Source organism: Aureococcus anophagefferens (assembly GCF_000186865.1).
Source record: "Aureococcus anophagefferens unplaced genomic scaffold AURANscaffold_37, whole genome shotgun sequence".
Lineage (NCBI taxonomy): Eukaryota > Pelagophyceae > Pelagomonadales > Pelagomonadaceae > Aureococcus > Aureococcus anophagefferens.
This window is the reverse complement of record NW_008705594.1, coordinates 341,545-352,953: the sequence shown is the minus strand read 5'-3', so window position 1 is coordinate 352,953 and position 11,409 is coordinate 341,545. Positions and strand designations below refer to the sequence as shown.

Here is an 11,409-nt window from a genome sequence, read left to right as displayed (position 1 = left end):
GCTCCAGCTACAGCCCTCGTGTCTATGCTGCGGTCAGGGATACCCGCGAAACGTCCTGATCTTCCCGCTCCGATACCTGAGACTCCACTGTGCCCTCAGACTCGTAGCCCTCAAACCTGACCTGCTTCAATGCCAAACCCTCCGGCAACGGAGCCTCCGGCTGCCGCAGCAGGTACAAGGCCGTCGTCACCCCTGCGACAGCATGCTGGGCACCGATCCCCCTTCCGCAGAACGAAGCGGTGTCGGGGTACGACCAGGTGGCCCCCACCTGGCTCGGAAACCCCCGAAGCCGCAAAATCTCTGCCTTTTCGGGTCGCCGGACCCGGCCGTCCCGGTCATCGACGAAACCCTCCGTAGGACCCAGTGGCTAATCGGCTGCATCTTCGAACAGCGTCGCCCTCATTGTCGGCATAGGGTGCAGCGCGCTGCACACTCTCCGCCCCAGCCCGGTGTCTCCGGGTACCCGGCCCAGCACCACGTGCTGGTTGCCACGGGATCCCTGAAGGCCCGGCTCTGCCCACTTCGACCACTCCCCGTCGTATGTCAGTGTCTCCGTGAGCTCGTTGAGGGGGACAAAGAAATCCGCTGGCACCAGCTGCAGCAGGCCCGCCTCGTTGCCCCGCAGCAGGCGGACCTCTTGTGTCGCGCCCATAGACCTGAGCCGTGCTGGCCAGATCAACCTCACGCGATTCTCGCCTCCAAGCTCCGTTGCGTTAAGTACGCAGCTCTCTGGCGGCGGGGCGTAGTAGCCGAGACGGCGCAGCCGTCGTCGGGCTTTGCGCAATTACCGTTCAAACTCTGCGTCGCCCCTGAGATAGATGAATTCCATCAGTATCACCTTCGGACAAGCCGGCTAAACCCGCTGGAGAACCTTCAGCCAGTCCACCAACCACCCGCCTGTCGACCCCGCTCGCCGGCGCTGCCGCCCGGCGAGCGACCAGTCGCCACACGGTGGCGATACTGCCAAGATATCGAGTTCCCGGAAAACTGCGCCCAACTCTGTGTCCGACACGTTCGCCAAGTCACCCCACGCGCGCAACTTCTTCTTCTTTCCCCTTTTCCACGTCTTTCAGACAGCTTCATCATTGTCGCACTGCACGACGAGCTCGCAGGCTTCGAGCATTTCTGCGACTCGACCAAAGCCATCCAGCGCCCCTGAAAACAGCTATCTTTCGAAGGGGTTCGCCCCCCAGCAGGGCGTCGACGCCGGGCCAAAGTGCTCGGGCCGTCGCCCGCAGCCGTTCGACAAAGAAAACCTCCTCCTCCTGTCCGCCGTCCCAGTTCACGTCGATCGGAACAAAGCCAGGGTCGGGCCAAACCCCTCCCGCCGGGGGCGCCGCGGGCTGCGGCGGGCCCGGCGGCGGATCAGGTAAAGGCGGAGCAGGCGGCGGCGCCGCCGCGTCCACCGGCCTGCTTCCTGAGCCCATTCAATTTCAATTTTCAATTCAACTCTCGGTACGTCCGGAGCTTCAATCCCGCCGCTGGGACCGCGATCGCGAACGCGACCGCGACCCGCTTCCATCTTCCGACTCCGAGTCGGAGCCCGGCACCTTGCCCCCCGCTGCGGCCTTCACCGCCGACCACGTCACCCCGTGGCCATCCCAAAAGCGCTTGTTGTGCGAGAACTTGCACTTGGCGCCGAACTTACACTCGCCTGTCCGCAGGAAACCGAGGCAGGCGCCCATGCCCTTATCCTTGATCGTTTGGCCGTCCTTCTTCGACAGGTCCCACAAGGCATCCACGTAGCCCGCATCCTTACCAGCGCCTCTTGCGGCCGTCCCTTTCGACGCCGGCTTGCCCGCCTTCGCGGGCGCCCCGTCGGCGTCGTCCCGGCCGCGCTTCTTCCTCTTCTTCTTCTTTGACTTCTTCAGCTCCAGTTGCGCTTCCTCGCCCCGCTGCCCCGAAGCTGGGGACGACACCCCGCCGCTCACACGGCGCTGGAACTCATTCACACGCTTGACCACAGCCATCTCATCATCGATGAGGGCTTGCAAGTGTGTCGGTAACACCGCTAACTTTGGCGGCTCCTTAACGGACCCGTCCAGCCAGTTATTAAACGCCTTCTGGAATTCTGCGTGGACTTTACACACCATGCTATTCACAAAGTCGGCCGAGACTCCCATATCCAACCAGCCAAACACCAGATCTATAAACCCCATCGGCCCGTTCTGATCTAATGGCGACACAAAATTCCACAGCGGCTGAAACACATGTCGCACAATCGACCGCGGGCAGGGCGCTTTGCGCCCCTGGTGGCCCGCATGGCTGCTTCGGATCCACCGCCGCCGCGCGATCAAAGCGGTGGGGTCCGAACCACTCCCGGTATCCTCCCTCGCTGAACGCAAACGCGACACCGTAGTAATGCAGCCCCTCGATCGACCCCGTCCTCAGGACTGAATTTAAAGTCACCCCTTTCTTGGACGCCGGGCCCGCGCGCACGGTGTTCGGCGGCAACTTGCCGAAATCAGACCTGTGCGCCAGTTCCTCCATCCCGTCCTCCGCGCCCTTTCGGAGGGTGAACAGCGTATTGCCGTAGGTTCCCTTTGAGACCACCTCGCAAGAGCCCGTGGACCGTGCCACCCGCTGCAAAGCTCGGCCAAAGTCGTCCTCCGGCGGCTTACCCAGCACCTCCTTTGCTACCGCCATAGTGCGACCCGCGTCCTCCAGGCCGGCGCACAGCACCTTGGCCCTAGGGGCCATAGACCCGCCCAATAGCTCTTCCATTATCTTGAGCCCCAAAGACCCAGGTTGACGCGAGCCCGGATCCTCGATCCGCTGCTTCTTGGCCTTCCTTCCCGCCAACTCCTTCAGGGCGGCTCCCAGCCGCAGCCCGAGCTGAACAATCCACTCATAGCACTCGTCGGGGTTGTCTTCGTAGTCGGCAATGAGCGCCTCTCTGATGATCTTCGTCATCTTCCTCTTGTTTTCATGGGTCAGCTTGATGCCGAGGTGGTCTGCCATGGCCGCATAGACCTCGTGGCTGTTATTGCGGTGGAGCCAGTTCTCGGGCTCCCGAATCCACGCCACCACGCCTTCGTCGTCGGGGCTGCCGCCGTCCTTCCAGACACCATTGCATCGCTCGATGAGGTTGTGGTATATGTACTCTCTGAATTGCCTCCGGATGCTCCGGCCCATGCGCGGCTCGAGCTCGAGCCGAGCGACGAAATCGTCGAAATTCTCCGATTCGACGATCTCGGAGAGCTCGTCCGCGCCATTCTGTTCGCACCAGATCAAGTTGTCTTCGCACCAGCCCAAAGCCAAGTCGATGTCGAAGGTGGCACCATTCGTGAGAACGTCTCGTAGCCCCTTGAGCTCGTCCACGAGCGGCGCGTAGTCGCCGCGCGGCCCGGCGACCCGGATAACCTCACACCGTTTCAATTTCTTCAGCATGAGGGTTTCTTCCCATTCGTTACCCTGGGTGCCCATAATGAACCCCGGGTTCATTCGAGACACGACGTTGATGTGCTCCATGGCGTCTCGACCCCCGCTGCCAGTCGTCGTCGCCCTGAGCACGTCCGCAAATTCGAGGTGGTCGAGTACGAGACCATGAAGCGGCGCGGGGAGCTTGGTCCACATCTCGTTCACTGGCACGGCGCGGGGTGCCCTCGAGGCTGCTGCGCAAGGGTGCGGTGTACGAGCGGAGCCCCGCTCGCCGAGGATTTATATCAAGACGGACCCTGCCGGCACAGCCCACATTTAGTTCGATTTATTTAGTTTTAGTGAGAATTTCAAGACGGACCCCACCGGCGCACGATCACGCCAGGGCGGACCACGTCGCGCTGATGCGCTGGCGATAGTTTCGGCCCGGCGACAGTAGGGGGGCAGCCGCCAGGGGCCTTGAGGGAAAGTGGCTGAGCATCGCCGCCATTCTCATCCCCGCCGGCCGCGTTTGCTATGGTTTGCACTTTCCACACATGAGGACGTCTTCAAACGCCCTAGCTCTACCCTTAAAGGGAATTGGTTTTCTGCAGACCATCCATTTTCAAAAATCCTCTGCTTTGCAAAGGTGTCATCATTGATGGCGTCTATCGCACGTTCCAAATCATCCTCCGTTGTTGCGTAATATGCTTTGGCGTACAGTTTCGCACATTTAGCGCCATGTGCCCCTCTTCCAAGGGCCTCTGACCTGTGCTTGAAATCAAGAAAATGAGTGACACCACCCAATTGGTATCTGTGGGCCGCGTCTCCTCCCTTGGAGGCATCAGATATGTCGACTGTCGGCGAGGCGCGCGCTGTTTTGGTCGAAACGACAAAGTACGACATCCGACAGACTTTGATGCCGGAGGGACGCAAGAGCGACCAGTTCAAGAAACTCATTGTCGACATCTTCGCCACCTCGGCTCCGGTCCGGGAGTTCATGCAAAAAGATTTTCCAGACCACGACAATCGCCCATGACTTTATTACGAAACTAGGATTAGGTTTTTCTACATTAAGCTTAAGCTTTTTTAAAAATAATTTCCGTCCGTTGAAGCTCCATCGCCCCTAGCTGATCGCGCAGTCGTCGTCGGCGGGCCGCTCGTGGTGGTGGTCGGCCCGCGGCGACGACGCCGGCGGCGGGGGCCGCGGCGGCGCGTCCGCGCGGCGCGGCGGCGCCGCGCCGTCGGCCGGTGCGCCCTTGCCCGCCCACGCGTCCGCGATCTCCGCGTCGTTGGCCCGCGGCGCGTCGCCCGGCACGAGGACCTGGGCGTGGCCGTCGCCGTGGGTCCGGTGGTGCGTGCGGCTGCTCGAGCTGTAGCTCAGCACCTTCTCGATGATCTCGCCCGTGTTCCAGTCCTCGTCGTCGATCGCCGGGATCTCCAGGGGCTTCGACATGAGGCTCGGCGGCGACTCGCGGATCTCGTCGTCGATCTCCGCGACGCAGGACACGGTGAAGTGGTAGGACACGGACGGCGTCAGGCCGTGGATGAGCGTCGACGCCGTGTCGGGCACGGGCAGCCCCAGATTCTGCCGCAGCGCGATGCCGCGGTCGATGACGGGATTCGCGCAGAAGTCGCGGCGGTGCCGCCGCGCGACGGCGGGGCCCACGGCGTTGTGCTTGACCTCGATCTCCTCGCCCTTGACGTAGCCCCGCACGACGTAGCGCTGGATGTCGCCGCCGCGCTTCGTGAACGCCCGCTGCGGCGGGATGCGCCAGGGCAGCACCAGATCTCGCCCTATATTTTTGCCACGCTCGGCAATTCGGCGGCAACCAGGCTTGGTTGAAGCCGGCTCGATGGGCCGGCCCGCCTCAGGATGCCGCGGTCCGCGGGCTCTGCGGCGAGAGAAACGGAACCGCCGCGGGGTAAGAACAAAAAGCTATCGCGAGCGGGTCCTTCACGACGGCGCCGCACAGGCCTAAACCCGCCTAGGGCGCACAGTGCACCATGGCCGCGCCGGCGAGGTCCTCCTCCGGCACGATGGACGCGTAGTGGGACTCGGCCCAGAAGGCGAGCCAGATGGTGGGCGGCGCGGTCGGCGGCGTCCGGTGCTGCGGCGTCGCCGCCGGCGGCGGCGGCGGCGGCGTCGATTCCAAAGCACTCACGACGTGGGCGACCTCCTCGTCGAATTCCCGAGACCCCAGCGACCGCGGCGGCGGCGCGTTCGGAATGGGCGGCGCGTCCGGCCGCGGCGCCTCCAGCCGCGCGCGCGGCTCGACGCGGAAGATGCCGCGCTCCTCGTGATGTCACGAGGCACACGACGACGCCGTAGACGTCCGCGGCGGCCTGGTAATGATTAAGCTCGCCTCCAGTGTAGCAGCCCACGTTGTAGGTACACGTTGCTTGAGTAAGGGAGATGCCCGCGCGGTCATGATGTACCGCTGCAGTGACCAGACCAAGTCCAGAACCATCTAGGGTGATGATGTAAGAATCATGATCGCGACTGTTTTTAGTTCGTCGCTTGATGTTGTGTAGGATAGTCCAGACCTTAGCAATCATAGGGTTACACAAGAGTCTCTTTGTGTCTTTTGTACCGCCAAGTTGAAACGATCTACGAAAGTGATGAAATGGAGACATTTCGCAGTCAAAGTTGCTCTTTATTCTTTCGAGCAGCATCATCAGTTCGGCGTTCTCCCAAGTAGTAATCTTGGTACCTCCAACAAAAGTATGATCACTGGGTTCAGTGGGATCTTTGGGATACGGCACCGGATCATTATAGATGCGGTTCATATTCTTTCCTCTCAGCCAGTGTTGATGCGGAACATAGTAAACTCCCGCTATGCTGGTGTAAGGTTTGCTGCAGTTTGCCCGCTTTTTTCGGCAGCCAGCTTTTAGCTTTACGGCACCATAAACAATGTCGGACATATCGTCCCACATCTGCGTCCATGTTTGGCCAGTATAATCTCTGTTTCAAATCTTGAAGGGTACTGTCTCGACCTGCATGCTGGTTAAAGTCTGAGTCGTGGTGGATGCGGATTTCTTCTCTTCGTAGCGTGACTGGCACGTACTTGAGCTCCTTTTTACCATCCTCACGCTGCCACAGTATGCCGTCATCTATCAACCAACGCTTCTGCGCCTTCGCCTTTTTGCTGGGGTCACTGGCGTTAAGTTGTTTTTGTATCTTTAAGAAAAATGGGTCGTCGACAGCCGCATCTTGATACTGTTTATCTGTGATCGTGTCACTTGCTTGCAACGCGATCCGGGCTCTTTTAGCCTGGTCTATTTCTTTCAGGGTTTCTTGATCCTGTGAGCTATCTGTTTCTTTGCTTTCATCATCATTTTCACTAATTGTAGGCATGGCCACCCCCTTCAAAATTTGAATCTCAACGCCCTCGTTAGAGAGTGTTTCATTTGAGAACGCTTCTGTCAGGTTGGTTTCGCCTACTGCGCCATGCTGGAGGCTTTCGCCCCACGTGACCATAAACTCGGCCCCGCTGCTGCGCAATCCATTCGTGTCCATCTCACCTAGCTTAATCTGGGAAATGTTCACACAATATGTTGACATAATAACTGCCATTTCTTCATCTGTGATCTCCTGGGCCAAAGAGTTGCGGCTTAGGCAGTCCGCTACTTCCATTTTAATCCCAGGTCTATATCTAAGTTCATAATTGTACTCGCTTAACCTCATTGCCCATCGGGCTAACTGCCCTGACGAGTGTTTGATATTGGATATAAAGGTCAAGTTTTTGTGATCGGTATCCAGGAACACTCTCACACCATCTATATAAGGCTTGAAATGTTCTAGGCCCATTATCACCGCCAAGAGTTCAAGACGTCTAGCATCATAGCATCTCATTGGCTTTGGAACGCTACGGCTCCAGTATTCAATCACGCGTTCATGTTTCAGAGTCACCTGCTTGCCATTCCTCTCAGCCTTGGTCTCAATGATTTGAAACAAGTAAGCACCCAATCCTTCGCAGCACGCGTCGGTTCGGATGTACAGGGGCAAGTTGTAATCTGGGGGGTGAACGCCGTTCGTCTCGCACAATGCATGGATCACCGCATCCCATCCAGATTGGCATTTGTCACACCATTCGAAGGGGACTCCGGTCTCCAAAAGCCTGTTCATCGGCTGCACTATGGTAGCGAAGTTCTTAATAAATTTTCTCACATATGACGCTAGCCCAAGGAAACTGCGTAACTTCTTCTTAGGATCTTCTCCCGCAGGATCCGGAACCGGCATGTCCTTGATGGCTTCCAGCAGGTGCGGAGTTGGTTTCAACCCAGTCGGTGTGCTGAGATGCCCTAAGAACACGAAATCCTTAACAAAAAGCTGCATTTTCTCTGCTTTCACAGAGAATCCTTTGGCTGCTAACGTACACACGACGTCGGTAACCAGTCGCAAATGGTGTTCCTCATCCGAGCTACCCATTGCTACATCATCTACCACAGCGACCACATCGGTCCACAACCAGCGATCTAAGCACTGATTCATATAACGTTGGAACAACGCGCCTGCTGTAGCTAGTCCAAACGGCAACCTTACGTAGCTGTAGGACCCTAACTGAGTGGTGAAGGTCATCGCCTCCTGCGCTTCCGCATTTAACATCAAATTGTGATAGCCCCACCTAATGTCCAGGGTAGACCTGATAGGTTTCGTGGCTAACCACGCCAGTGCATCGTCGTTCCTCGGGGATTGGTACGAGTCATGCTTGATAGTTTCATTTAGCTTCCGGAGATCAACACACATTCTCCAGCCCTTATTTTGCGGTTTGGGCACAATGACCACTGGGAACCCCCAAGAGGACTCTGACGGTCTGATGATTCCATCTCGTATCCATTCCTGAATTGTGTCTTTCAAGAAGGCTAGTTTAGGGGCATTGAGTCTGTATGGCTGTAGTTTAATAGGTTCAGTTGCTGTCGGGGGTCTAAGAACTGAATCCCAACCGGGTCTGAGTCTACCGGTCTAAGGGTTTTATCAAACATACCCCAACAGTACGCTATCATCTCTTTGAAATGCTGCTTCATGGAGTCGCCGAGCACTGGGTTATCTGTCACACCAATCCTTTTCATGGTGTCAATTAATTCTTGATCCGTAGCGGGTTTTACTCGCCACTTATCGTCGACGCCTAAGTCTCTGGGCTGGTCAGGCAACGGTAACCCTCGCTCATCCCTGTCGGCGTTTTTCCACGGTGGCCAAACTTCGGCTTCCGCGGTTGTTTCGGTTGAGTTCGCAGCTGCTCCCTCAGCCTCAGTATCTTTCTGTGGATGCTGGTTAGCACCCCACAAGGTTCCGTCAGTGACGGAGTCCATCAATTGAACTGCTGTGTTTTGACTGAACCTGTTCCTGAAATCTGAATAGAAGGTTATGGTCCATCGAACCCCTGCTCCTAGTTCATGCGTAATCCCGGTTCGCCTATTGATTTCGCATAACCGGCCCCACGTGTCGACTCGCCTCTCAGGCTCTGAGACCAGTACGTGGCTGTCCACGTTGGGCCCTCCTGAAGTCATGACAGCGGTTCCTAAGTCTTTTGCGCTAGAGCGGGTTTTCCCATCTCTGGAGGCGATCGAAATTTTAATATTGGTGAGCTTGTTGCCTTTGACACGCCCCTGGTTTATTGTCAAGAACATGTCTCTCAACGCCATCCACAAGTCAGCTATGGTGGGGTCGTGCATGATGGAGAAGGGTACTCCAGTCATGTGACTGATACCCATCAGGAAGGATACTCCTTCTGGCGCGCCATCATTGGCAGCGCCACCATCCTCAGGGAGACTCATGCCTCCTAGTTTTGCCATCAGTTTACGATTATTCATTATCTTATCCAACAGTAGGTGGTCTACCTGCTCTCGCCATGCACTACTTGTAGATATTCCCTTAGTGTTCGGCGGAATTAGGCATCCTTCTGGGGAGATGTCGGTTCCTTCTGACGGCTTAACCTCATATATAAATTCCCCTGCTGTATCGTAATCGTACGGCAGGAACTTTTGCTCTATTTCTTCCAGGCTATAGCGCTCGAACACCCTTCGCCTAGGGTCGAACACAATCGCTGGCCGATCTATATTATCCTGAAGGTTGATATCGTATTGGTGAGGCCAGTCATGAGTGATCAACACGAATTCATAAGGGGTCCTCTTATCTGATGAAGGGGTCCCTCTGGTCATCATCCGGTTTCCCGGTCTCAGTCCCGCGCGAGCATTCTTAAACGCGGGCGACCATGGCACATATTTGGGGTCCTCACGGTTTCTGTCTGGTCTGGGACGCACGTCCTTGCAGATGTCAGGCAAGTCTATCACGCTCATATTCAAAGGCTCCTGAGCATACTCAGTTTGCATTGTATGTGCTTTGACCGAAGCTTTTGCTAGGTCTTCCTTTGTCATGTGTCGTGTGTTTAACCTTCCGTCTGGCTTGCAGACTGCGTCTTCGTCATACCAGGCAACTGCCATGTTATACGCCAAACATACCAATTTTCTCTTCTTTTCATGGTCATGTTCCGCCACTCTTCCTATGCGCCAAGTGTCCTGATCCATAACCATTGCAATGTCGGGAACTACATTGTCCCTCAACTCGTCCCATCCCGTTCTCATGGCCACTGGGTCCCCCGCAAAAATTTCGGATTCGACCCCGAATCCATGGAATATGTCTTCGAAATGGTTGTGTATATTTTTCTTATTAGAATCATGCCAAGTGTTTAGCACTGCTACTGTCATCTCTTCCGAGAACGACGGTGGTATGCACTGGCAACATAATTTTAACATCCTCGTTGCGTTGAGGTCATCTGGGAATTGAAAGTCTCCCTCTTCAATATCCATCATTCTCAGCAACTCTGGTGTCTTTACTGGTTTCATGTCGGGTCCCTGCGGACCATACTGAATTGGGTTACCAGTGATTGTGTAGGCCGGCTCTTCTGCTGACCTTACGTAGTTATGCCCGTTACGTATTAGCTCGATCTCCTTGTCTATGAGATCGTATGCCTCCATTAGCATCCTCTTCGGAGATATAAATTTTTCTTTGTATTCCTCCGCGGACAGCTTCTGCAGCTTCAGGTCTCTTTTAGAGGCGATGAGTCTTTTCCTGTCGGACGTCTGGGCTGTGAATTCACGCATGTTCAAGACTTCAGCATATGGCGTCTCCAACATCACGTATCTAGCGATTACAGGGATCTGTTCCAGGGTCCACATTCCTGGCCTGCATTGCCTCATGAGACTGAGGGTCCATAGTGTGAGCTTTACAAACTCCTTCACATTCCTCTTCTGCATGTTGGCAGTGGAACCTTCAATGCACGATGGGCTAGCATGCCAGTACATCGAGCTCCACTGCTCCCGTGGTACATATTCGCTGATCAAGTCCATTGTGGTCTTGAATGATTTGCCCAGTATGTGATTTACAACAGTCACTCCTGGGAAAGTGTTTTGGTGAATCTCGTTGCTGAGCTCGCAGTTGTCTATGGCTAAGACGACTTTGAACGCCGCCCCATGCTTTTCCCAAGCTCTCTGCAACCCCTTATCGAATCCACCGATTCCACTATAAAATACTATTACTTGGATAAAGGTCAGGGGGAGCCACTTCAACTTGGAGAACTTATGCTCGATACTAGAGGCTCTTTCTGCCACTTGTTTCGTAGCATCGTCGTCCAAATGAAATACTTCCCCGGTGCGGCTGTCTGCCGAACCTGTGACCACTCCGCTAATGACATTGGTTTCTCCTAGTTCCTGTCCGCGTTCGATCCTGATAGGTAAGTTCTGGTGCGTATTCTTGACGTAAGTCTGTCCATAACGCGTACCGTCCCCTTCCCACATGAATCCTCCGATGTCAGTTCTACTCCTTCCTACTAAGACCATTCCATTGCGGTGATTCCCCGGGTCATCAGTGTGGGGGTTGTCCGCCCATTCACCCTTGATGGCACAGTCGTATTGATCGTCAACCCACTGGCCTTCAGGGATTTTCGCACTGAATTTCACTTTGATCACCCGCTCTTCTCCGGGTCTCAGCGACAAGGTCGCTGTAGAGTAACATGTCACTCTCTTGTGTTGCTTGAGGTCGGGCATTACCCT

General features: G+C 56.0%; 3 protein-coding genes across 3 annotated transcripts; 1 reads left to right on the top strand and 2 right to left on the bottom strand.

The window, feature by feature from the left end:
• Nucleotides 1–202: 202 nt before the first annotated feature.
• AURANDRAFT_67348 (hypothetical protein) lies at nucleotides 203–1,159 on the top strand (the record flags this gene model as incomplete). Its single annotated transcript, XM_009042766.1, has 1 exon — nucleotides 203–1,159. One exon carries the CDS (start codon nucleotides 203–205, stop codon nucleotides 1,157–1,159), a length of 957 nt encoding a protein of 318 aa, XP_009041014.1.
• A 310-nt stretch (nucleotides 1,160–1,469) lies between these two features.
• AURANDRAFT_67347 (hypothetical protein) lies at nucleotides 1,470–3,576 on the bottom strand (the record flags this gene model as incomplete). The annotated part of the gene is made up of 2 exons (XM_009042763.1): nucleotides 1,470–2,173; nucleotides 2,355–3,576. 2 exons carry the CDS (start codon nucleotides 3,574–3,576, stop codon nucleotides 1,470–1,472), a joined length of 1,926 nt encoding a protein of 641 aa, XP_009041011.1.
• A 294-nt stretch (nucleotides 3,577–3,870) lies between these two features.
• On the bottom strand, nucleotides 3,871–11,403 carry AURANDRAFT_67346 (hypothetical protein; the record flags this gene model as incomplete). Its single annotated transcript, XM_009042762.1, has 10 exons — nucleotides 3,871–4,396; nucleotides 4,629–5,154; nucleotides 5,523–5,828; nucleotides 5,952–6,071; nucleotides 6,293–6,354; nucleotides 6,426–6,892; nucleotides 7,685–7,836; nucleotides 8,346–9,423; nucleotides 9,580–10,889; nucleotides 11,028–11,403. The coding sequence occupies 10 exons, from the start codon at nucleotides 11,401–11,403 to the stop codon at nucleotides 3,871–3,873; spliced, it is 4,923 nt and encodes a 1,640-aa protein (XP_009041010.1).
• Nucleotides 11,404–11,409: the final 6 nt, after the last annotated feature.